The sequence below is a fragment of the Cardiocondyla obscurior genome, linkage group LG26 (genome assembly GCF_019399895.1).
Source record: "Cardiocondyla obscurior isolate alpha-2009 linkage group LG26, Cobs3.1, whole genome shotgun sequence".
Taxonomy (NCBI): domain Eukaryota; kingdom Metazoa; phylum Arthropoda; class Insecta; order Hymenoptera; family Formicidae; genus Cardiocondyla; species Cardiocondyla obscurior.
The window spans coordinates 796231-822951 of record NC_091889.1 but is presented as its reverse complement, the minus strand read 5'-3'; the positions used below and the strand labels follow the sequence as shown (position 1 = coordinate 822951).

Genomic DNA, 26721 nt, shown 5'->3' with positions numbered 1-26721 from the left:
CGTAACAAGAATACGGTTTGATCAGGATCCACATTTCCGTGTCGTGTTAAACACTGAACGCGAATATTCCAAATTTATTCGTTACTTAACGCGTTATTCGACACGAATCACTGGAATTGAACGAATAAGTATCGGATGAATAAGACTCGAGAAAATCGTGTAAAGAATCATCATGTTGAATAAAAGTCATATTAGAATTGTGTAAGAAATTGGTTCTCTGACGTTTTTTTTTCTTTTTTTAAATTTGCGATTATTCATGTGTTGCTCCTTTCCTCATTCGACTTGAAGTACAAGCGTGCGTATAAATTAAAAAGACATATATATCAGCGATGGTGGAAGTGCACAAGAATTAAGGAAAAGTGAAGATTGAAATTCGACGATCTCGAAATGACGAGCACGTCGAATATAAAGAAAATGCTCAGTACTTTAGATAAATTCGAAACCGAGATAAACGGAAGAAAAATAAAAAAATTAATTAAGAAGTCTCTTATTCATTAAACACTTTTAATTCCTTGTACTCGATGTGTTGTGTAAATCACAGTCTTGTAGCGTGGTATTTTTAAATATATAAAAATTGAATTATATATTATATTAAATGTAACATTATTTTTATAAATTAATAATAGATGTAAGTTTAAATCGCTACGACACATTCGGGTACAAAAAAAGTATCTTATGAGTGTTTTTAAAGTATAAGTATCGAGTTGTCCACAAAAAGAAAAAGGAAAAAAAAATTAACTGCGATAATTTACTTTTCCTCTCGATTGGTCTTTCCTTGATATTGAATTAAATTAATACAGGAATATTATTGTACAATTAATTAATTTGTTACTGAGAAGCAGTAAAACACTGCGATAACTTACACAAACGTAAAGTTTCAAATAAGATTTTAATTAAGTTATTACTTTTCTCTACTATTTCAATGTAAAGCGTAAAATAAGATTTGTAACTCTGACAAAGTATTCGTGAGGATGACACTTTATTTTAATGTCTTAATTTCGTCTTTTTGAAACTTAATTTTTTCAGATTCTTAATTAACTACAAATTGTTATATGTTATTATTGAAGGAAAATTCTGGTTCAGAGGAAAACAATTTCTCGCATTATTTTCTTCTTAATTAATTTAATTTTTTTTTTTTGAAGACAACTTGTGCACTGATGAAAAATGTGTTTGTTTTGTGCAATAGCGTGAAATAATGTGCACTGAGTACTGATTGATTATATTGAGCTGTGACTGCTCCTTCTACAAAGAGCGATAACACAATGCACGAAGAGGGAAAGTGAATAGTTACTTACAAAGAGGAAGAAGACGACACACACGCCCACATACACACACACACTGACAGACAGACAGCCAACAGCCAAAGCGAGCAGGCAAGAAGACTTTGTCAATCAAAAAAAAAAAATTAGCGACAATGATAATAAAATATATTTAAGAAAAAAAATTGTATATCTTAATTAGATTTAGCAGAAATATTTTTTTGTTTCCGTTAAACGTACGATAAATTTTTTCTGAATTAATTTAATTTATTAAAACCTTTCCTTAAGCGCATTTTAATATTTCTGAAAATAAGAGAAACTTATTTTTTGAACATATATAAAAAAAAGGACTAAATTATTATACTGCATTTCTTTACATTGCAAAATACAGATTTTCTATTATCATTAATTATGCTTCAACACCGCGTCGAACTTGGAAAACGATCGCTAATCATTCTTTCGATCGTCAAAATCTCAGAGCGACAGGCAATCGAGCAGGCAAGTGTAAAGATTGCGAATCGGACAAGCGAAGACCACACACGGGCACACATCGCGCACACGTGTACGAAACACATACATTAACATCCAGTAACAAACAATATCAAGAGAGAGACAGAGAAGAAAGAGAGAGAGAGACAGAAAAAAAAGAACAGCAATAGCTTAGGTATACACATGTACAGACACAGCTTTTCTCCATCTTTCCTCTTATCTTCAATAATTTTTTTTTTTCTTTTTTTTTTTAATTTTCTCTCTTTTCGCTTTTCTTTTTTCAAGTCGCGATTTTTCTGCTTTCGGGCGTCTCACTCCGTCGTTTCGACGAGAGGCACGTTTCGCCAGCCTCCTTCTCAGCGGGGATTCAACCGCTTCTCTTACGAGTCGATCGTCAAATCGGATCTTGAAAAGCACTATCGACATAGATTTACGCTTTAACCCTCCGCACTCTTCCTGCGACGAGATAATCATTTTCTATGGAAACAACTTTCGAACAGACGGCACACAAGATGAACGTCATAATTCCATTTAAGATTGTTCTAATAAACAACAGAAATCTAGTTACACACTTTCTAATTAAATTGCAACATTACTGAATTAAGACAAGACCGGTGGACTTCGTCGTAAATAAATATTTAAAACACACAGTACCTCTTAAACCATTTCAATTTGCGGTTAATCGGCTCTCGCTTTCAGGCAAATATTAAATATATTTTTAGAACTTCCGCGCAATCGATATTTGTTTATCTTCATGTAGATTTTAATTTTTTTTTTTTTTTTTCAAGTTAAGCAAAAGAGCGATCGATTTAAATTCGCGCAACGAAAGAGAACCCGAGCTTTAAGAGAACGCCGTGTCGTATTTCGCCCTTTCCGGATTCCGGGGTCGCTGTAGATAAAGAGCGAGAAGTCGAGCCGCAGCTTCGCGGCCGCGAGAATTCTTCTCTCTTTTTACGCAATTTTTTTTTACGCAAGCACGTTTCTCTCTCCGTTCGCTGAGCTGTCGCGAACTTCGAACGACGCTGTCCCGCCGGGGTAAATTCGCATGCACGCACAATCGTACGCAGCACTATGCGGCACCCAGGGCGCACGTGAAATCGCCGAGATTAATTGGGTGTCGGCAGCGCGATTCGTGAAATAATTTCGTAATTTCTTTCTTTTTTTTTTTTCGGTACACCCCACATTGTTCGATACAATTCTTTCGTGTCCTCCGTAAAACTTTCGTTATAAATTTATTTTTCAAAATGTTCGTATAAAATAAGAACATCGATAAAAAAAAAAGAAAAAAAAAAGGGGAAAAGAAAAAGATAAAAAACATCGCTCGCACACGATCTTCGCCCCGCAAGAAAGATCTTAATGAAATCGGCAAGAGATGCGGATATCGTGCTTGCGTGTTTTCTTTTTTTTTTATCTCGAGAGAGAACGCGCGGTACGTTCTACATTTGCGGTTTGGAAAATGTCGCTTCATCTCCCTAGTTCCCGCAGAAGTTCGCGTCGACTTGCTAGTCGCCTCCTGGGTCGATCAAGAAACACGATCGACCCGGCCCCGCGCGATCGTTATTACGCATCGCGCCGTAACGACGATGACGCATCGCACGTTATGCGTATGTACGCAACGCTTCTTCTGGCCGATGATAACTCAGGGAACGTTTTCAGTGCTCGGAAGAATGCGACACGTGCGTATTAATGCAGCCATGTAAGTAGGCAAAAGTAGAATAGCGAGAAAAACGGAACGACGCAAGGACTTCGATGGATCACCCGTGTCCGTGAACGAACGACGGATACACGCTTCTTGCTCCGCGATTAACATTTCTTCCCGCGAGTCACGAGTTAATTAAACTGACGATTACAGCTTCCACGCGATTTGCTTAATATCGTGCAATCATAAAAACATAAAAATCGACTGAAAAGTATTGCAGTTCCGTGGAACAGAGAAAAAAAAAGTAAAAAAATAAAAAAGAAAGTTACGACCAACTAACGTCAAGTTCAGATTAAGTACCTTTACTTCAGAGACGTCGAACTTGTTAATGGTAGCATAATACTGATGAGTATAAGACTCTTAAAAAGTTTACGTGCACGTTACGTTGTAGTGGAAAATAATCCCCCTCAACCTTCCCGAGTTTGGATAAACTAATTACCGATCAGCCATTTGTTAATAATAATGACGAATATGATACCAATCGCGAGATTAAATATTAAAAACGACGATCTAATGTTTGATCGGATCGGATCGGATCGTGGAAGTCAGTTGCGTGCGTTCCTTCGACAAGTACAGTTAGTTAAAAGTAGGTAGAAGAAGAGCAAACATCTCCATATATTAAATATTGAAAAAGATTGCGTGAGAAGAGATGTACAAAAAAAAAAATCGCGTATATTCGTGTATAAAGATGTACACACGCGCACACATATATGTAGAATATAGTATAGATATCGAAAGTATACGAGCACAGACAGCGAATAATTATGCATGGAAAGAGAACGTGGAGGGCTGCAGAATGCAGACAGATCTTTTTATTTTTCACGGTCGCGGCACACGCGCGAACGCACGCAATATCGTGAAATGCACGCGAGCAAACACGCGAAGGAATCGTTAGATCAATACGCGAAGCCGAGTCGGAAAGGTGCTCGAGTCCGTCGTCATTTCCACGGCCTGAAACTCGAGATGCGATATCTAATTCAAGTGTCAAAGTTCACATTCCTTTATTTCGCGAAAAAAAAGAAAAAAAATTAATAAAAATAATAATAATTAAAATTGAAATTAAATAAATAAATGTCAAACGATTCCGTGCCCTTTTGTCTCGCGGATAGTTAATAATTCCTCTCTGAATTCTTTAATATAATTAAAAATAAAAGTCACGTTATTTTATTCGAAAATTATTATATATTATTTATAACAGAATTGTCTATTAAATTATATATATATATGAAATTGTAAAATAAAACAAAGGTAATATATGTATACTTGGAGTATTCTTTCTTTTAGACCGGCATTTATATATATATTTTTATTTTCTTTGTATTCTCGCATTTTATCCAAAAAAATTATTTCCGTAAAAAGCTCATAACTAAAAGAAATGCGACGGATTTGGAGCACCTTCAACAGTAATTAAAAATTATATCAAAAACGAGCGAAAGTGTACGAAAGTTGGATGGTTCAGTATTTTTATACTTTATATTTTTCGAATAACGTTCGAAAAAGCTCACCCATTAGCATTAGAATATTTCACGTTCGATTATTGAAATAAATAAAAATTTCCAACAAAATATTCGTACTTCAACTTTTCCGCTAAAATTGACATAAAAAAAAAAAAAACCGTCACTGTACATCGTACGTGTTACAGTTCAACGGAAACAGCCGGATGCAATTACCGGCGACCTGTTCACACCTAGTCCGAACACTCTGAACCACCCTTGTAATTACGAGTCGAAGCCTAGGAGGCTGCCCGTTCAGAGAAACCTCCTCTTGCGCACGTTCGCGAAGCACCTCGCCGTTTTATCGTAATCGCGTCGATGCGTCGTCTTACAAATCTCTCCTCTGCCGAGGAAACACTCGTTCGCGCGAATCGATTTCCATTCTCCCCCGGATCGGTTTCTCCTTTCCTCCTTTGCTTATCGTTATCGTTACTATTACTTTTCGTTCGTTTCCGTCGCGATTCTAAGATCGCAAGCCACTGGTTTATCGTTGTCCCTTCTCCCATCCCTTGAGGAGCCCAATCCTCTCCTCTAGTTCGTCGCGGCGCACGTTAAACGGTCCTTCTCAACCCGCTTCTTAACACGCTCGCATATCGCAAACCACACGCCGCCGAAATCGTCGTCTCCGTGCGGCGCCAGAGCTGGATAAAATACTACTTCGAAAACACCGTACACGTTCTTGGCCCCGCAACGTCACCTGTAACACCGTCTTTTCCGGTTTCGGTCCGTTTGGAGCCTTTCCTCCTCCTTCCCCCTGCGACTTGAAGGTAGTCCCGCAGAAGATTGGTCTCGCTGGCGTGAGTCTTGCTAAATGGAACCAGCGCGTATGCTACGAGCAACTTAACCAGTCAAGTGGCGTTCGTCAAGACGTCCGTCGATACCGCGAAATTTTTGGCGCTTCGGATAATTTAAAATCGTGGCAAAAGTAACGAAGGCGAGGGCCACGGTAGGTTCTCTTCGGCGAACTCGAGCGTCGGATGGGCCGAGGCTAGAAATTTCGGAGAGCAATATAGTATACCGAGAGAGGAATTGTACATCTGATCAGCCTCGTGGTTCAAGATCGCTCGGTCGAGGCACACAAACTCGGTTGTTAGCCGGGATTATTAATGCGAGTCTTCGCGGTCTGTTAATTAATCCTTGACAATGCAAGTCGCTTAGATCAGAGCAAATCGCCCGGGACCGAGATACTCGCCACTTGATTGGTTAACGATCGAAATAGTACTTTGCCCACCTCTCTCTGGCGTGATGTCTTTTTTTTTTGTTCTTCGTTGCCGGTTTCACTTCTTTTTTTTTTTTTTCTTTTCTTTTCTTTTAAGCAGTCCGAGGTGGAACTCCAAGTGAGCAATGACGCCCGTCTTGCCGTAATAGTACGCAACAATACGTCGATGAAAATCGTTCCTAGTTTACGAGACAGACGGGAGTTCGGGGACATCGAGAATCGAGGAGAGTGAAACGTGAGAAGGTCGTAAAAAGGGCCGCTACATCGTGGAGCTCGGTACGTGGACAGGTGCACCGACGCGGGATTTCGAGGACGATCGAGAGAAGATCGAAAGGTCGATGCGCAAGTAAAGGAAGGAACAAACTGGGGTAGACTTACCTCCTCGCATAGCGCCAGCATACGCCTCGTGCTCTCCAGAGACTGAAACAAAGCCGATCAACGCCTGTTACATCACGTGTGACGCGAAAGACTGCGTCGATTAAAATCAACATTTTTTTTTTATGCAGATTATTTTGTTACTTTATCTCTTTTCTACATTTGCCGTATTAAATTTAAAATTATTATTCGATTATTCATTTACAAATAATTATTCGAGTTAAATAATGAGGGAAAAACTTTGGCAAAAGCAGATTATAATCTCGCGAATAAGTTACTTTACTTTCTCTTCTAATTGTTTGAAATAAATTAATGAACAAGCATCAGTGCGAGCTTGTATTTTAAATAACCCACAAAACAGACTTTAATTTTTTTTTTGTCGCGCATAAACGCAAGACTTTATCCGCGCGCGATTAAAATCGGGGACCTGAGTTTCGTCGAAACTACAACGGTGTCAGCCTACGTATTGCAAGTCCTCGTGACTGTCATATTGCGAGACGTGTATACGGTGTGTGCCAAGGTTCTCTTTACATACATACGTATATATATATGCATATATATGTTACAATCAAAACCCGAAAATGTATTAATCCGTTTTTTATCAAAACTGGATCACTGTACGACTTTATGCGGGCTTCAGCCTTCCACGTGGAGCAAAATTTCGCTCCCCCACTTTCACTCAGCTTCCAGCGCAAAACAATGTTCATCGTTGCACAATTTCATGCATATTTTCAACTTCGCGGGACTGGTTTTGTCTAAACGGGACAAGTTCCCTAGCGGGTTTTGATTGCAACGTTATATATATATAGATATATGTATATATATGCACGTATATCGTATGTACACACATGTACACGCATATCTATACATCTCAACTCACTTCATCCGTGGTCTGACCGGCCTTGAGCTGTAACTCCTGCAGTTCGGTGCGGGGCGGGCCACCCTCGGCGGCCGCACCCGCCGCTGACGTCGGTGCAGGCATCGCCGGCTGGTAGTCTGATCGCCAACGAAGCTGAAGATACCGGGACGGCCTTCTTCCTCCTCGGCGAGGTCTTCCTTTTCCCCCGGGTCTACCCGGCGCGGCGCTTCTAAATGCCGGCGACGCCGCTTCCTGGTGGCCGCCGGGACCGAAACGGCGAGTTCACCGCAGCCTGTAACACGGGAACGAGGCGAGGATCAGTACTCGTCGATTCCGCGAGGAAGAGGGTCCAAAAGCCCAAGAGGAATCTCGATCCCTACGTCGATGCGCGGCGTGCGGTATCGCCCGTGACGTTCACCAGGATGGGGACCAACGAAACAGAAACGTCGCCCTTGCGAAGTCACGTCCGCCGAGAACCACCCTCTCCCCCTCGGGAGAGCAAAGGGTGGGAGGGGGGGTGACAACGTCGAACCGCCGTCTGCGAGGAACTTCCCCTTTCGATTTGCACACCCGCGCAACGGAAACCGGCGTGCGAGCGGAGACACGAGCGAAGGCGACGGAACCCGGGGACGATGTCGCTCTTTCGACCCGGGGACCGGAGAGCGAGCCACCCGCCTCGCAGATAACCGTAACTGAAGAGGGTGACACTCGACGACGACGACGCCGGGGGACAGACTCTGCGGAATTCCGCGGGCGGATTGACGGCCGCGCCGCGGTGTGCCGGTCGTCGTTTGCGCTTGTGTGCGCCCAAGCTCCGCGTGTGCGCGCGCGTGTGTGCGGCCGATCAGCGCGTGTGCGCGAACGCGCACACACACACATCGCTGACGCAGAAAATCAATAACCCCGACCGACCGACCGACCCACCGACCCACCGACGACGGCGCCGAGAGCGCAGACGCGACGCGACGTCTCCGTCGTCGTCGTCGGTCCGACGTTCGTTTCGGTCGTTCGTTCTCGTCTACCTTTCTCGGCCAGCACTCAACACCGACGTGGCCGGCGCGACTAGGACAAACGATCAGCTGGTCGGTCGGACTGGGTACGGGTCGCGAAACAGAGACGCGTTTCCCGCCGCGGATATCAGCAAAGCGGAATAAAAGAGTATTTGTAACGAAAGAGTTTTCAGGTGGAAGATTCGAGTAAGAAATGAAAAGTATCTCATGATCTTTTTCGAGAAAAAATAAGGACGTGGTTAATATTAAAAAAAAAAAAAATATCAAACGTAATAAATATTTTATAACGTGTATGAAAGATGTATTTTCTTTTCCTTCTTCTAGTTTTCCCAATCCTGGTACATACTTTAATAATGATGTTATACATAATTAAACTGCAAAAAAAATTTAAAAAAGACTTTCTTTACGTATTTAAAGTTTGAAAATTATATTAATAAAAAGATTGATTAGTTCAAGTACTAGACAAGAATGAGGACGCTTACAGCCGAACTGACCAATAATTACTCTGATGAGAAGTACAAGTTCGCGGCGACTGTCCTCGCAGACCGCAGGAGAATTCCTCGAGGATCTAAATCGGCGACACTAAAAGCCGCAGGTTTCACATTGTCCAAAGTGAACGTGAATTGGTCGCGTCTCGAAGAAACGCGTTCAAAATATTCACAATCGAAAACCAATCGCTAATTTGAGACGCCAGATTTAATTATGATAGTGCCGTTTGATACTTATTCAATTATGAACGCTGGTTTATTAACAGCGTTCATATCCTCGTTTTCTAATTTCCATTAAAAAAAAAAAAAAAGACGGCTTTAAAAAGTGGCAAAGAACAGCAATTATACAATCCGGTCGCATTTGCAAATAATGATAATAATTATAAAACGGCTCGGGGCAATCGCGAGATTTCATGAACGAGAAACGAGGCGTTTTGTTCGCGTAATAAATATATCGCTAAAAGGACGAGACGGAAGATGAAAGTATGACGATTTAACGGTCTTGATTCAATAATTCAATGTTAATCAGTCAGTTAATTGTTAGGAATGGCTGTTGATACAAGTACAATGGTACCCGATGGCGGCGTAATATGTTTGGCTAGCTTTGTCCTTGCCCTCCAGGAAGTTGGCAAGGTTCCAGGTGAAAGGTACCTCGCCATTACGGTGAACTCGGTGGCCCTCGCCAAGATCATGAACGACGCGACCGGGAAATTCGGATGAAATCAGCTTTTACCGTCGTTGACCGCGGACCAAACAAACTATCGCGAGCGTGAAATCGTCTTGATAAAAAGAAAAAAAGAAAAAAAAAAAATTCTACACTCGAGCGAGCATTCCTCTCAAAGACAAGTCATCCCCTAAAAGTTTTCTAAATCTTTCGACCATTTTTTCCGCGTTTGAACGCGTGCACCAAAAGATCACCGAAGCCTTCACCTTGCAACTTTCCTCCTCTGAAAATTATTTAAAACCCGCGGTAGTGAAATGTTACTTCGTTGAAAAAAAAAGCCGGGAATAAATATTCTACAAATTAACCACGGTGGCAAATGGGAATTCTAGGTTTTAAGGGATCGCTCTTTGATCGCGCCGGGATCTTTCTTTTTACGTAAACTAAGAAAAGTGTTATTCCGTACGCGACTTCACGCCACCGTTGAGAAAAGTAATTCACCAAGGGTTACGCGACCGTAATTGACGTGCGATCGTAGCATCGCGATACCACGACGTCAGTACGTATATCCGCCCACGGACTGGGTGATAGCGACACGCAAGTGGGTGGGTGGGTCGGTGGAGGATACGCTAAATGACACGTGTGCGGTCGATCGTGCCGCAGCATGTCGTGGCACGGCGATGCGGCGATCTTGGATGCACTTGCATCAGTCTGTTGCGCACGTTGCTACCTATTACTCGCCCGAAACGAGAAAAAGGGACCTCCACCTCTACGTCGCGAAACGGCGGACGGCGAGATAAAATCGGCGAAACGAGAAGAATAAAATTCGACCGCACCGACGTTCGCATTTATTTTTCTCATTCCAATGAGAAAGACAAAGAACGGACTTTAACGAGTTCCCGGTCGACGCTGACGAACGAGCAAACGAGACACTTTCGTGAGAGAACTCGAGATTAATGTTATCACGACAATTACGACCATCGTAAAAGTTATTTATAAAAAAAAAGAAAAAAAAAAAGAAAAGAAAATCCTGTTTCGTCGGTTATAAGTTACGGAAAATTAACGTCGAAGCTGTAAAAAGTTGGGATAATGTCATCGTAACGTAGGTGCTTAAAGCACGGCAAAAGAATCGTGTATTCTTATTAAAAAAAAAAAGAAAAAAAAAAAATTAATAAAAATAAAAAATATTTTCATGACGATAACGTTTAATCACGACGCGCGTTCGTCATACAAACAGCACGATGACGAGCGAGGAAGAACCGGAAGTTCATTTCCCGCGGTTAAGAAAGCTATTTCCCCCGAAGGGGTCCCCGCGATCAAGTCGCTTTTCTTCTCTTTCGTTAATTTTTCACCGTGGAACTTACTCCGAATTACTTTTTAATGCCTGACGCGACCCGCCGCAGCATTATTTCTTCGATCGATTGTCAATCAATTTACAATCGAAAGAAAATCGGGCGAGAAAGTTTACGCGGTGCACGCCGACGTTGCGGCAACAAAGATCGATCTGTCTCGCCTTTCTCATTGCGCAATATTATCACTACAGGTGAACTTGCTATCTAATCGTCAACTGCATTTCGTCACGTGCTGCTGACGCAATCGAAGTACAAACACATTACCCAGCGCGGTTATTATATCATAATTATTTCGACGTATCCTCTGATCGTCGATTTTTTTTTTTTACTTTTACAATAAAAGTTTCGACAATTGAACGACCAGAAAGTAGGTAATCAATTTTCTCGCCAATCGTTACATAAGAAAATTAATTTAGACTTAAATTTTTAACGTTCTTTAATATAATTTGTCTTAAATGTGTTTAAGAGACAACCCGAGCCGGGAAAAATATTATAACATAAATGAATAAATTGTTCTGCTAATAATTATTAATTTTAATCACGTACGATTCGGCGAAGCTATTTCACGACTTACAATCTCGCATTGGCGTCTCTCAAGTAATTAACCAAGTAATCCCCGTGAAAATGCGCGCAGAGGTTGAAGAAATCGGTCGACCAGGACGTGCGACGACAATTGTCAATCTCAAATATTAATAATCCGACCCGGGACTACGTTATCCTAACGTCACCTTTCGATTTTTTTCAACGTCAATAAGAAAAAAAAATACATACATATATTGTTATCCGTTAATGTTCGCGGAGCTCACGCGATCTCGCAATTAAAAGTCTGGATCGGCCGTTTCGTTGCTCAAAGCGACAAGCCGTTCGTTTATTACGGGGCTTTCGAGGACCGGCTTTACGAGATTATTTCCTGTGCCTGATTAATAATTAAGTTCGCTGTTGCTCCTAAACGAAAGTTTATTCTTTTCACCGGGCGCGGGAGTGCCCTTGAACGCGAGGGAGCGTGCTGCAGCGTTTGTGTAAACGCGTGCCTGGGCGCAACAATATATTTTACATAAAACAAGACCCCACAAATGGGACTTGCAAATACCACGCTCGTAATAAATTCCGAGAGAAAATAAAGTCGGAAGAAATCAATGCCTCTAAACAGTCTACGCGTTTGAGTCCCTTTCGAAAATCATTCCTCGACTTTCGCTACTTATTTATTACTTTATTTCCTTGTCAGATTGCAAATACGCGATCAGCACTTAGTGTCGAAACGTAGAATAACACGCAGGGAATTATATTTGCAATTTTATACGCGCTGTGACGAAAGAAGCGTTTAACAGAGTCCGAAATGTATGTTTAAAGTGTGCGGTATGGACGAAAATTATTTCCAGCTTAAAACGAAATTTAATTACACTCGGATATAATTAGTTAAAGTCCAATGAATCCGCAGAATGAGTTTTCTTATTTTGAAATTTATATAACTGGCCGGTAAAGTAAAATCCACGACGCTCCGCTCCGAAAATAAAAAATAAAAAAAAAAAAGAATAAAACGCTGAAAAATAATCGACATTCCGGAAAATATTCTAGGCGCAAGTTTTAAAACGAGAACGAAACGTTACGCACGAAGAAAGTGGAATGTATAAGGGGCACGTTCGAGCTTTTAAATGTCGAGGGACAGAGCACGGCGCGATTATTCGAGCGAATTGTCGCAAGTGCCATTCACGAGCACAAAGTATTGATAATAATTACTCGATTGGACGAGAGATCGAATTCAATTCCGATGCGTCGATATCGGAAGTTTCAATCGGAAAATTGCGGGCTGCCACGCGCACAGGATATCCCAATGTCTCCGATCCGTTTTTGCAGTGACGGATTCTTCGATGAATTTCAAATTGATTTTATCCCCGCGCGAACGGAAATTCGTCGGATTAACTGACTGCCAGCTGTGAATTAATTGATTCCCGCGGAATGGAAGACTTCAAATGTCGCGTGGAACGCGAATAAATTGAACAGCATCGTTCTTTTTTTTTTTCTTATTTTTCCCGTATTTTTTTTTTTTTTCTCGAAGAAAGGCGGGATTCTGTGCAATTGAATCTCTCGCGGCGTCAAGATGCCCGGCTTCCTCGCTGATTCCTTCGCGGAGAAACTAATTCCGAACTCGTTAAAGTACCGCCCGAGAAATAATACGCGTATCCGCATTCAAATCCGCCCGCGGACTTTTCAACGTACCGAAAGGCAAAGAGGCCTGGTCCCGCGCGGATTGCGAGACGGCGGCTTTCGGCGGGATCACCTGCGTAATCAACTCTTCCGCGTTGCATCGCTCATTATTGCATGCTAGCCCGATTAATCTTTATTGCGTTTTATCGTGGATCGATTCTCTCGAGTCCGCCGCGCCGAAATCGGCGCCAAGAGCGCGAAAAGAAGGAATGGCGGAAAAAAAAAGAGAGGGGGAGGGGAGGGAGAGCAAGAAGAAATGACACATCGCAGGCTTTTCAGGGAGACGGCACATCACGCTCTATATATAAACGAATTAGCTTATACGCGGGGAATGTTCTCACGGCGAAGCGCCGTTAATCGCCGGCGCGTTTCTGGTCACGCTCGCTAACCTTGAGGCGGATCGATAAACCTGGCGACGGAGGAGTTGCCGTGCCTTTCGGCGGCGTGTCTTTCTTACCTGGTGCCGTTGATCGAGGCGGCCCGGCTCTCCCTGGTGCTTCACGAGAACCGGATGAACGCGTGCCGTAGCAGCGACGCAGAAATTTGATCTCGCTGTCACGTCTCACTCGCGTCGTAAGCGCATATATACCACAAAAACTCACCGTATCACGTTCGCACGACGAATGAGCTCAGTGAAGGCGGCCGAGCGCGGCGTGAGAGTCTCGGCGAAGAACGTAACCCGCGATGATCCAATGGGCGCGGGCCGACGCGCGCACGCGCAGAACCATTAAGCTTCGAACGAGAGCGACGGTTGAATTAGGCGACGTCTCGCTTGAATTCGCTCACTCTCGAAAAACGCGTCTTAATTTATTCTCGAAACTAAAATTGTTTCATGACCGTTGGCTTGATCATTAGCTTTAAAATTTTCTGCAACAAACAGTTAGAATTTTCAGAAACTTTTGCACGTTTATGTCAAATATTCCTGACATATAATATTTCTTTAATGTTTAGCAAGTCTGTATAAATTAAAGAAAGGAAAGCTTTAAGACTCAAACATACATTGGATCCTAGAATACAAGCAGAAAAATAAAATAGAGTAGCCAGAGGGTAGTTTCATTTGGTTGAGAAACATTAAAAAGTGTTACACTTCATACTAATAATAGTAAACGGTTAAGAACCTTTTAACCCTAAGTAAGGCAATTAAAGTAAGTGAACATTAAAAGGTATTACGAATAATTTAGCCGCCGTGCTCATTCGTCACGCGTTTCCGCTAAAATTCACGCGACAAATTCAGCCGCAATCCGGCGATTGCGCGGCGGCACGACTGCGTCGTGCCAAAGTGGAAAATCGATACAACCCAGCTTCGGCATGCAACGTGCGCCACATCGTCGATCGTCACTCGATGCTTCGGCGCAAAATGTTACGAAAGAAGCGCGGACCACGGTAATAAAAACAGTCGTTCTACTCACTGCTGAGAATGAGACCCGATGAGAGTTCTTTCAAGTCCGCGAGTACTTCCAGTTCCTTGCCCGATGGCCCTCGGCGAGCGAGTGGCCGAGAGCGGCTCTATTCGACGTTGCGCAGCCTGCAGCACTAACAACCGGAAGTTTGCCACGAAGCCCCCCACGAGTAACGCGCTAACATTGTAATAATTCGAATAGTAATTATAGACGGAACGACACGCGAATGAAATAAAACGCGCACAACGAATGGACTCAAATTTTCTTCATCTGTTTCTATTCTTTTTTTTTTTTCTTTTTAATAAACTCCGGTGCTGTATTCACTCGTGGTCCACATAATAGTGCGTAAAATACAATATCCTAGGTGTATAGTATATATAAATGTATACTCGTTAAAGCTCAGAAAAGGATTCGAATAACATTGATCTCGTTAACAAGTTAATTATTTAAGATCTAGGTGTCTGTACCACATCATGATACTCGCGTTAATGCGGATAATCTATTTTAATGCGGGTATCCGCGAAACTGGTCCAGCGTCGTATGTACCAAGTGACGCGGATATCCAGATATTCCGATATTCCGAGCTACAATATGTATGTGCGCAATCCCTGATGAAAAGATTTCTAAAGCGTTCGTACAAAGAAGTGTAAACGAAGAAAATTCACGCTTCTCAGAGACTTTGTTAATTTTTCATTGACTCTGCAATATCGAACATAAAAAATGTGAATAAGAATTCACTCGTAATTAAAAACATTAACAAACATTTTTTGTGTGTACCGATATTTGAATTTTCGTTTCTTAGAAGCTTCGTTTACACTTCCATCACATTTCTTTTAAGTTAGATTTACTTCTTTATTTTACATTTCATTAACACTTGCACGTCTTATTTTCACCAGAAATCGTAAGTTTTATTTATATATTTCTTGATTAGAATTATTGTAATTCTAAGTCAAAAATCAGGCAACATGTATAGGTATCTAATAAATTTCATAATTAACATATATGAGTATGTGAACTGATAAATAAATCTTTTAACTAACAATCTATAAAACCTTAAAACTTAGAGGCTCATAAAATCCTTATATATAATTTTTTAATATATCATACAATAGAAAAACATTTAATAATACTAAAGGTTTTCTACAAATTATGATAATAAAAAAATAACACTATATTAGATCCGAGTATCAAAATTTTGCAATCTTAGTTAAAAAATAAAATTCAGTAATCTCAAAAATTACGTGACAATTCAAAATAGATCACAGTGAGTAAAATAAATATTTTTTCTCACTTGTAAAAAAATTTATCATACCGATACTACTGTGCTTTAAAAAATTAAATAAAAGTATTTTTTTTGCTTTATATGTAATTTATATATATACTCAAAATCAAGAAAAAAGTATGATTACCTTTTATGTAACCTCTGTTTTGTTCTTAATCTGACTTAGAATTAGATAATTCCAAAACGTGAAGAATAACATCATCTACTGTTTTCGTCGTCAAGAGAGACTTCATTACATCATCATCCACTGTGTCCATAACGACAGTGAAGAGCAGTTTAACATTTTGTCGCAACCTTTCGGTGAACAGCACGTTAGCCTCGGATGTCACCGGCTCGTGTCCGCATCTTCTGATTACGGCTTCGAGGATGTCTTGTATCGGAGCATCCGGCCAACCAAATAACTACCAATATTAAAATTAACATTCAATAACTAATTTCTTTTAATATAAAAAGCGATAAAAAATTAGATTAAACTATACCTGTAATGTTTCCTCGTCAATAAGTATTCTCAAGAGATCTATAATAGCCTTCAACAATTCGTCGATGGATAGCGTTCTAGATTCGCCAGTTTTTGTTTTGGCGGCAGCGGCTGACGCAATGTTAAACAACTGCTTTTTCAAATGCTTCTTTTCGACTTCATTCATTACTTCCTCCAACAATTCCCGATGCTTCGCACGAATGTGTCGCATCAGGCAATCTTGTCGAATAAATACGCGATTGCATTCAGCACATGATTGAGGTGGTTCACGTCTGTGGGTATTGAGATGAGCCTGCAACGATGACTTTGCCGAAAAGGCCTTCGAACACTTATCGCATTTGAACGCTGAAACGCAAATTAATAAAAGTAAAAAAATACAACATATTTTTTTAATATTATACACTTAACTGTATAATTTTCTTTGTTAATATAAATATACTCACGTTTAACACCAGTGTGCAACATTTTGTGTTTCATCAAGTCCTCTCTTCGTGTGAAACCCTTGTCACAGATTTCACACATGAACGGGGTTGCTCCCTCGTGTACAAATTTCTTATGAATGTTTAAGCGTGCCTTTCGATTAAACGCTTTACCGCATACATCGCAGTTGAAGCCATTTTCTCCGGTGTGATGAAATACATGAGCCCTTAACTGAGCTGCCTGTATGAATGATTTACTGCAATACTGACATACGTGCGGCTTCTCACCAGTATGCGTTCGTTGATGGCGATTCAACGTTTCGCGAGCAGCAAATTTTCTTTTACACTGAAAATATATATTTTTATATTAGTATTTGCGCAAGAAAGACATTTAAAGAAAATTGAGCGACTTTTTCAAGTAAGAATATATAATTTAAGGATTCAAAAACATCTTTAATTTTACGTAATTCATGTATCATAAAAACTTACAGCAATATTATTTCCATCTGTAATGATAGCTTGTAATATAGAACGGTGCAAAAGTTAGTTACTATTACAATGTTTAATTATTGAGAAAAGAACATATAGTATTAAAATAATGCATAAATATTCAGAAGTACATCGATAAAGAATACTTACATATTTACACTCGAACGGTTTTTCTCCAGTGTGTACACGGCGATGCTTTTTTAGTGCAAGTTGCGACAGGAATGTCTTTGGGCATAAATCGCACTGGACCGGTCGTTCTCCCGTGTGCATGCGTTCATGCACTAATAACTGTTGGTTCGTAAAGAATTCCTTCGGGCAATATTTACATTTCTTTTTTTGTCTCTGAGGTGTCCCCGCATGAGTACGCAAATGTTCCCGTAGATTATCCTTACGCGTAAAATCCTTTTTGCAAACCTGCAACGTAGTTCAGTCAGTCGTTATAAAATTCTAAAAGTTCTAACATATCATTGAATTACTTTTGTATATATGTAAATATACTTACTTGGCATCTAAATGTATTAAGTATGTTACCGTGACAACCAGATTGCATTATATGCCGATTCAAGTGATAGCTTCGAGAGAAATAAGTGTCACAAGGTTCACATCTGCCATATAAAGATCACAAAATAATATATTAGAAATTATTACAAAATTAAGATTTTTAATTAATACTTTTATTTGAATAAAAATAATAAATTATGCATACTTAAATATTTTACGATCTCCATGTGTTGTGTAGCGATGTTTATTCAAAGTTCTTTTATCACGAAAAGAAGAGCCGCATTCATTGCATATGCACGAATCACATTTCCAATGTATGACTATATCGTGTCTTTCTAAAGATGCCTTTTTCTTAAAACTGAGATTGCATTGAGAACATTTGTATTCTCCACCACTATGTGCCGTTTTTAAGTCTTCGGCACAACAATGACACTGAGTTTCAGGTACAGGAGTAATGACAGGTTTTTCATTGTTATTTTTTTGGCCTTTGGAATTGAAATTTAGAAATATAAATAAATTGTAAAATTTTTTGATAACATAAAACTTATAATTGCTCATAAATGAGCAATCCCATTTAATATATAACATACCTTCAGCATTATCTGTAGGATCGTCTTCGTCCTCGTCGTCGTCTTCTTCATCATCCTCTTCTTCTGAATCGTAATTGGTCATATCATCAAGTCCCATGATATTAGTCGAATCATCCTCCTCCCTGCACATATCTACATGTTTCTGCAACATCTGTTTTAAAATAATATAACATAAATATCATTAATAAATTAATAAAAATAAAAAAAACTTTAACAGTCATATAAATGTAAAATAAAAATTTAAAAAGATAAAAAAATTAATAAATAATAACTTACATCCTTTGATTGGAAAACTCGATGACACGTAACACATTGATAGTCAGTTATAATCGAAATAACTAAATCATCTGTTAACAAAATAAAATAAATAATACGTTAAATAAAATAAAAATAATAAGAAAATGCATCAAAATTATACCGTATAAATTTTATAAATGTTAGACGAATACACTTAGAAATATAATTATACAGACGTGTCAAAATTTAATCTTAACAATTTAATGCAATTGTGAAAAATAAATAAGACTAGCCTTTTTGTTTCGTGCATTTTAATTAAAACCATCTTTAATAATGAAGAAAATAATAAGTTTATTAAAATTTAAGTTAGAAAATCATCCAATATATAACATAGAAAATGCAAATACCTTTTTCGTTGTCAGTAACAGGTCTACTGGCCACTACTATAGGCTCGTCCTGCGATATGTCCCCATCTAAAAGAAATATATTTGTAAGACTTTAAATAATTATAATCATTACGATATTAAACTTTTTATTTATAAACAATAAATTACCAAATAAGATCTCAGTGGCCTCATCCTCAATTAGTACATCGCCAGTATATTCCTCAATTTTTATAATCTCTGCAAAAAGATTTATCGATATAAATTTAAAAAGAAATTTTTCTAAACATAAATTATCTATAAAATTACGGTATTAATAAATTATATTTAAAAATACATAAATCAAAATTAGTTATGCAATATCTTGTATAACTTTATCTCTGTTATTTTAATCATAATTATCGGACTACGCAAATTAACGTAATTTTTTGTTAACATTTAATTATCTAGTAATTAAAACACTGAAGTGAAAAACATATAGATGCAATTTTTGGACGAATTAAATGTAAAAAGCTACAGTTTCGTATTGCTTCTTCACTCAACAGCTGATTTTGAGAAAATAAATTTTATAATCTATATCGTATATGTACAATATTAATTAATAAATAATTTCAAAAGCATATAACAAAATATTCTACAGTCTTGTAAAAAAAAAAAAACTAGTCAATTTTACTCACCTATCTTCTCTATTGTTTCTGCCATTGTGTCATGTAGTAATTCCAATTTTCAGGATAACTCCTTATTCGATTAAGCAAGAAGAGAGAGAGTGAAAGAAGTCTCTTTCGTAGACTCAAGATTTCTCTTGTTAACTGTATCCGTTCCGTATCACGAACATCTGCGACCCATACGTAATATCCTAGGTCAATTGCTCGCACCTAGTAGGCAAAATGCATATATGCCAAAAGAATGCAAGAAAAGGTTTCCCTCAGTTAGGAGAACTAGGTGGATATGTACATGAAAAAAGGAAAGCGAGCAAACATACTTGCCCCTGAAGGAACAGGCCCTTTCATCAATCCCGACGCCGTGCAAAATGGCCTACGTCAAGGGGCGCGTCATTGCTGTCCTCCACGCGTCCGTAACTTCGTGCTCACTCTTTCACCTCCTCGTTCTCTTTTTCAAACAACCTCAACGACGTCGCTGAAGAGGTAAAATAAATCTTGATCGATGATAATCGAATGATAAACAAGAACTTGGCCGATTAGAATAAAAGATTAGCAGCATGCAACAAGTAATTCGTTGCCTTTGGCCTGCTTGCTTACCATTGGGTTGTACTGGGATGTGACTTCGTCTGCAGTGGTGCTCAAATCAGACTGAATGTGAGATATAAACAGCAGGTAAAATCTGGCTGGATTATGTGCGAAATTTGGTGAATTTACCGCTTCGCAGTATTCTGTCAAATGCAAGAGATGAATGTTTAATCTACTCTTCTAATTATCATACATCTTTCAAATTAAAAGATTCCAATAAATAATATACCTGATGGCACAACTGCTTCATTGAGCAGCTGAATATTAATGAATCTCACCAGTGGCTTCAACCAATCGCATTCTGTGGAAAAACTGGTGCAAGCTGCTACTGCAGGCCTGTCCTTAAGCCTGTATCAAACTAAAAATTAACATTGAGATTAGATTAATATCTGACAAGTAAAAGCAAATTTTATTAATCCAGATATTGGATTTTTTTTTATTAATTAAATTCTAATCCGTGATTAACTTTTACCGTTATGAACAACATATCTGCTAATCTATGAACCTACACAAGTTTCAATAGATCTTAAGACTCTGGACGGATAGTAGGAAGAATCGAGTCCACATGTCGCAAACGTGAAGCCAAGTATGCTGCCTGCCTGCCTTTCTCTGGCCTCTGTTCTCTATCTTTTTTTGTGCCCTCTCACTCTGTACAAACAGGAACAGGAAATGAATATGCATCGAAAGAGAAAGGGACAGAGTATACAGAGGAGCCACGTATTCACTCTAATTTTCTTTTTAACGACGTACAAAATTAATTCTGGTTTATCTCTCTTCCGCTCGTGGCAAAACCTTAGTCCACGATGTTACAAAGTACGTTCATGCATAATGCGCTGCATTATTTTCTACCTCAATATTCAGCAGATAACAAGAACGCGTTATGCGTAAAACGACATGCAGCTCCCCTTGTTTCGAAAGAAAAGAAGCCACGGCTCTCACGTTCCTTTTTCCTCTTGTCCACAGCTGGTCGCGTCGCAGTTATGCCGAAAGGTGCAATTAATGCAATTCTGTAACGCAAGGGGAAAATTGTCAAATATATTATCGTAAGAGGATGCAATAAATATTCGTAATCCTACCGCGTTATCTCCGGTCGAGTTGGGTTGGAAATAAAGGAAAGGATCGTGGAACATGCCAGCGCAGCGAGGATCCGAAACGGCGCGCGTCAGTCCGCGTCAGTCGCCGCTAAAACCAGCCGAGCGTGCTGCTCCATTTTCCCGATAAAGGCTGCGTCCCGACATGCGTGGCCGCGGGCGGAGATCGCCGCGCGAAGTAACCGTATCCTCGTGAATGCCGTCGGGGTTTCGCGTCCTACGAGGACCCACGGGTGCTCTGCCGTCGATCGGCCGAGCCGAGGTGCCGAGGAACACGTGACGGCTGAACGCGCATGTCATCGCGCAAGTGTCGTCCATGATCGCGAGCGAACGGAGCGGCGTCGGATATTCGCCGTGGCTGGAATTCCGCGCTTTTTCCCATCACGGATAGCCGAAAGAACGAGGAATATCCCTGCTCGCCTTGCCGTCTCGCTCTACCTCAATACTCACCCGGATCGCTCCACCTTGCCGACTCGCCGTCTCTCCCTTTTCTAGGTTAGAGCCTCGTCCGCGCTATACCGGGTGTCCAGCGCGTACTATCAAGTATTTTCGCTATATTTTGTTAAATGACGTTCTAACGAATTTCCGGGATCTTCTACGGGAAGAATTAATTAATTTTTATAATTATTGTCCGCTGTTTATTAAAAAAAAAAAATTATTAATTTTTTAATTAAATTTATGTTTGAATTTTGTGTGTATATATGTATATATATATATATACATTTAAAAAGTTTAAATTTTAAATGACAATTATTTGAAATATGAGTAAATAAATCGTGGATTTTAAATACTTGGATTTACTTTGACAAGTAGTTGGAAACTGTTTTGATGTTGAATTAATATGTTGGTTGATTATTAATTGCTTATATATTTTTTTTTTTTTCATCTCAAGTCTAAATAGGTACGATTCAATTTTGAAACCAGGATGTCCGTGACTGAGGAAAGAATCCAGGAGCTGAACATACGTTTTATGGACTTTATGAATAAACCGGAAAATGTCGAAGCGGCTACAAAAGAGATTTATGAAGACTTATTAGATGAAGTTCTGATGGGGTTTGTTTTTGATGTGCATCGCACCACTAAAACGGGTAGCTCTGACGTTGAGGAAGGCATTTCTGATGACAAATCCTATGCTATTGTCGGTATGTAAAAATATAGCAAATTTCCAGAGCTTTAATAATTTCATTTCAATGCAATAATAAAAAAAAAATTAGACTAATTATTAAGAGACTTTTTACAAATTTTTTTTATTTTTTACCTTAGATTCGCCCGGCCTAGATGTATTTGGTCAGCATCCAATGAAGAAATCCCAGGAATGCAACTGTCCTAATTGTGAGCGTGGCGTCGCAGCTTGTAGATTTGCCACTCATTTGGCAAAATGTATGGGCATGGGCAGAAACAGCTCGCGCATTGCGTCGCTACGCATCGCGAACAATTCTAAGGACATGAACAATTACGGCGGTGTGTTAAGCGACGACGACGACGACGTTGACTGGAGTCTGACTAATGATAGCAGTAATAAGCGCAAGCGTCCGCGTAAGGATCGCAACGGGGTGAACAAACGCCAGGGTAAACAGCAGAAGCAGCAGGGTAACGCCGGCGGTAGCGGGTCTCAGAGGAACGGCGAGACTAATATCGTCGGTGGCGTTGGGAGTGGAGGTAGCAGTAGCAGCAGCGGTAGCAGTGGATGCAGCAGTGGCAGTGGCGGAGGCTGTAACTCTGTTAACAGTGGCAATGCCAGTGGCGGAGTTGGCGATAACAGCGGCGGCGGCGGTGAACACAATGTTCACAGCAGCAACGAAAGCTCGCCGTCGAACTATGAAAATATGTCGCTCGTAGACAAACGAGCGCTGCTCACGCAGATCTGCGGGGTCGTGTCCGAGCACACGAAGAAGCTGTGCACGAGGTCGGTACGCTGCCCTCAGCACACGGACGAACAGCGCAGGGAGATACGCGCCAACCTGGAATCAAACGGTCAAGACAATATGCACGTCGACGTGGACACTTACGAGGAGAACGACAGTCAGAATTTACGGGACACCTTAACTAGGTGGGACCGTGAAGGTTCGAGTCACTCAAGTCCAGCCGACTCTGCCTCGACCACGTCGACCTCGTCGATTAGCCGTAAACGGGAGACCAAGTCGAAGGGTAAGGGAAAAGCTTCGTCGAAACGCGATCGGGGCTCGCCAATCTCGCAAGGAGACTGAGGGAGGGAGAATCGATTAACTGTTTCTCATTTTGGGAGTATTCTACGATCTAGATTTACTCCTCGACGACAGAGAAACATTGTATGATAACGTTCCTACAAGCTGTACATAGATTGACGGGAGAACGTTTCTCCGTTTGCAAAGTTTGCATAATACTTAATTTTAAATATTATACGAAGCGTCCTTTTGTAATTATTAATTTTTAAGAAAATAAATAACGAACTGTGGAACAAAAGTACGAACGAAACATTTATTACAATACTTTAGAGGGGAATATTTTTAAATTCAAAAAAATTGAAGAGATCGAAGCAATTATTATTACGCGAAGGTGCAAAGTGTAACCTGCTTTGCAAGTTTGTCATCTACTCGTAATGTGATAAAATTTACAAAAGAGATATCAATAAATAAAAAAATTACTTCTGTACAGATCTTTCATTTAACTTTTATACTTTGGTTGATTTAAAACCTCTTAGTAACATTTCGTTGTAAAGTAAAGAATAAGTTGCAACATAAGAAATTATTTACAATTATTATATATTTTGTAAAAAAAAAGAAAAAAAAGAAAGACTGATAAACCAACAAACGTTTGAAATATAGGTTTCTAATTTGGCGTATATATTTCAAGTGCACAATGGGTAGTTAATGTCATATGCCACAGTTACGACGACTGGATTATAAAGATCTATCAGCTAAGTCGTAATGCGATTCGATACAGTGATAAGGTGACGGATACATAGAAGATTAATACATTAAACGAACGTAGTCCGAATGCAACCCTTGACAAGGAATGATTCTAGTGCTTGGCTTAAACGTGGTACTGCTATAATTCATGGTAAGCTGCAATATAAATATAAGATAAATTAATAAAAAAAAAGATCTAGTTTTAGAATCATGTACATGATTGCGAAACTATTTCTCACTTGATTGCTTGCTTATATTTTTTTCAGTTTTCAGACAAAATGCCAGAAGCACGGTCTTTTATGCTTGTACTTTTATGCAACGTTCTTACAACATTCTCAAGTAAGTCCATCATTTAAAATATTTTAAACCAAATAGAATTAAAAAAATATAATAAATAAAATTAATTAAATAATTGCAATTTTTTTTAATTGAATAATTTTTTTCAAAATGTTTCAAATAAGCAAGGTGTAATTATTTCAAATAAATATATAATAATTTTCATCAAAAAATGTCTAAAAAATAAGATTTCATTAAGAGAGTATTTATAAGATTTCTGTCGAATGCACTGTATTGGTAAATTTAATTAATTATAGCCGATGTCACGAAGCATCGTAACTGGCTGCTGCTGGAGCACAATAGCTGCGGCAATTCCAACAGCGATCGCATCATTGGCGGCAAAAATGCGAGCCTCGGAGCATATCCTTGGATCGCAAGACTAGGCTACATCATTCCTGGCGCGGGTGATACATTAAGCTACAGATGCGGCGGTACCCTGATTAATAATCAATATGTAGTCACAGCTGCTCATTGCGTTGCAGATCTATCCGACAAGTACGTTTCAAATATTATTAAAATATGTGCTCGATAGACAATTCTTCCACAATTTTATTTTACATTATTTTACATACATATATTTAAGTTTCAAGGTGGGTGGAATCCGTTTGGGAGAGCACAACACTCTGACTGATCCTGATTGCGGACAGGAATATTGCGCAGAGCCGGTACAGGATTTTCTACCAGAGTCGATAATCGTCCACGAGAATTATAATAAACCGATGTACAGGAATGATATAGCCATAGTGCGATTAAATAAGCCGGCAGTTTACAACGGTGAGTTTATCAGCAGATAAATCTTCGCTAATCAACTCCAGTTGATTTATTTTCGATAATTTAAAGATAAACCTATTGTTTTTCTTTTTTCTTTCTTTTTTTCTACGATTTATAGAGCACGTGAGGCCAATTTGCATGATGAGCGGCGCACTTCTGAAAAAAAGTTTCATCGGTGAGAAGGCAGAAGTTGCTGGTTGGGGAATTTATGATATCAGTAAGACACTTAAATTAATATATCAAATCACGTTCCTTTTTTTGCATTTATAAATATCTAACATTAGTTCTTGGGTGTAACTAAATTTACAAATTAATTTTGTTCTTTTTTTTTTGTAACCGTAGATAAACCAAAGCCTAGTATAATCCTGCAAACAGTTAAGCTGCCAGTCGTTGAAATGGACAGATGCGTAATAGCTTTTAGAAGCTATGCTGATATATCAGAGGACGAGCAAATGTGCGTGGGTGGCGTTCCTGGCCAAGATTCCTGCGGCGGTGATAGCGGTGGACCCTTAATGAAAGCGGAGAGCTTGGACGGGCCCCCTAAATACTACTTGCTAGGCGTCGTTTCCTTCGGTACAAAAGCTTGCGGTGCATCCAGGACTCCCGCCATTTATAGCAAAATTGCGAGATACATTACATGGATTTTAAATAATATTGCCTCGTGAAATAGCTAATTGTAACTAAAAAAGAATTTACTTTTACTTTACAAAATTAACGACGAATACTTTTCGTAAAATTTTACTTCAAGACACAATTCTTAATTATAATTCTAATTTTATAATTAATATTAATGTAAAATTTAATGTTAGATAATTTTATTCAAGATAATTTTAATTAAAATAAAGTACTTAGCTGTGACAATAAAGATTTTTAAATGAAAACTTGAATAGAGCAGAAAAGATTTTTATTCGACAAGCTTCGTTCACGTTTATAAGAACATCGATCCAACTATTAATGATCGGTTAAGTATATTTGCTTATATTGATTTCACAATTTAAATATTTTGTTTTACGACGAGACCAATATGTTCATGATCTATTTCTTCATTAAAGAAATTAATGACGTCAAAGATTTTTTAAATCTCCATGTAATCTCCTCCGAGATAACTTTTCTACGATTGCGGAAGAAAGGAGGAAAACCCCACAATAGAAAATGGGAGAAGGGAAGGAGCTTGAAAAGAAGAACATTTCAAGTATTCATTCCCCAGGCTTTATCTAAAAATATATTATCTTATCGCATGTCACTATAGATTCAATATTAATTAAAATTGTAATAAATCTCATATGTATATAACGAACTATTATGAACATAATTAATAACTATATATTCTGATGCTTGTACACAATTATTACAGCCGATATATAATGCAATTTTTATAAAAATTGGCTGTAATATATAAGTATACTTAAAGTGCAATTGCTGAAAAATTCGGCTGTACACTTTTTTTTTCCTTTTTCTTTTTAAATACATCTGCAGTTGTATTCATCAGATAACAGAAAT

The 26721-nt window shown here is 39.1% G+C and overlaps 4 protein-coding genes across 14 annotated transcripts in view; 2 read left to right on the top strand and 2 right to left on the bottom strand.

The window, feature by feature from the left end:
* Window positions 1–13895, bottom strand: part of Snap25 (Synaptosomal-associated protein 25kDa) — a 36273-nt gene extending 22378 nt beyond the window's left edge. The window contains exons 1-3 of one of the 5 annotated variants that reach the window (XM_070672614.1): window positions 13567–13895; window positions 7415–7685; window positions 6538–6579 (exon numbers count right to left, since the gene is read on the bottom strand). In XM_070672614.1, the coding sequence (XP_070528715.1) occupies window positions 6538–6579; window positions 7415–7516 (144 nt within the window). In that variant the 5' untranslated portion in view covers window positions 7517–7685; window positions 13567–13895. The remainder of the gene's footprint in view (window positions 1–6537; window positions 6580–7414; window positions 7686–13566) is intronic. The other 4 variants (XM_070672613.1, XM_070672612.1, XM_070672611.1 and 1 more) reach the window with 4 other exon arrangements.
* Window positions 13896–14782: 887 nt separating this feature from the next.
* On the bottom strand, window positions 14783–21722 carry LOC139111934 (zinc finger protein 436). Of its 5 annotated transcripts, none has more exons than XM_070672586.1 (17): window positions 21677–21722; window positions 20985–21142; window positions 20645–20783; window positions 20365–20493; window positions 20148–20278; window positions 19871–20025; window positions 19566–19763; window positions 19060–19128; window positions 18913–18978; window positions 18545–18615; window positions 18269–18419; window positions 17884–18163; window positions 17680–17782; window positions 17328–17591; window positions 16713–17034; window positions 16271–16614; window positions 14783–16192 (listed from the first exon to the last, which is right to left on the bottom strand). In XM_070672586.1, exons 7-17 carry the CDS (start codon window positions 19588–19590, stop codon window positions 15944–15946), a joined length of 1944 nt encoding a protein of 647 aa, XP_070528687.1. In that variant the 5' UTR covers window positions 19591–19763; window positions 19871–20025; window positions 20148–20278; window positions 20365–20493; window positions 20645–20783; window positions 20985–21142; window positions 21677–21722; the 3' UTR covers window positions 14783–15943. The 5 variants fall into 5 exon arrangements, with proteins under 5 accessions (XP_070528687.1, XP_070528688.1, XP_070528686.1 ...); XM_070672587.1 differs by lacking the exon at window positions 21677–21722 and adding an exon at window positions 21212–21330 and having other exon boundaries at window positions 20608–20783; XM_070672585.1 differs by lacking the exon at window positions 21677–21722 and adding an exon at window positions 21212–21330.
* Sgf11 (SAGA associated factor 11kDa) lies at window positions 21568–23712 on the top strand. 2 transcript variants are annotated; one of them, XM_070672604.1, is made up of 3 exons: window positions 21568–21721; window positions 22119–22368; window positions 22490–23712. In XM_070672604.1, the coding sequence occupies exons 2-3, from the start codon at window positions 22152–22154 to the stop codon at window positions 23431–23433; spliced, it is 1161 nt and encodes a 386-aa protein (XP_070528705.1). In that variant the 5' UTR covers window positions 21568–21721; window positions 22119–22151; the 3' UTR covers window positions 23434–23712. The 2 variants fall into 2 exon arrangements, with proteins under 2 accessions (XP_070528705.1, XP_070528706.1); XM_070672605.1 differs by having other exon boundaries at window positions 21636–21721; window positions 22151–22368.
* Window positions 23713–24032: 320 nt separating this feature from the next.
* LOC139111943 (spaetzle-processing enzyme-like) lies at window positions 24033–26518 on the top strand. Of its 2 annotated transcripts, XM_070672606.1 has the most exons (6): window positions 24033–24265; window positions 24381–24453; window positions 24708–24945; window positions 25034–25224; window positions 25340–25438; window positions 25564–26518. In XM_070672606.1, the coding sequence occupies exons 1-6, from the start codon at window positions 24263–24265 to the stop codon at window positions 25884–25886; spliced, it is 927 nt and encodes a 308-aa protein (XP_070528707.1). In that variant the 5' UTR covers window positions 24033–24262; the 3' UTR covers window positions 25887–26518. The 2 variants fall into 2 exon arrangements, with proteins under 2 accessions (XP_070528707.1, XP_070528708.1); XM_070672607.1 differs by having other exon boundaries at window positions 24047–24453.
* Window positions 26519–26721: the final 203 nt, after the last annotated feature.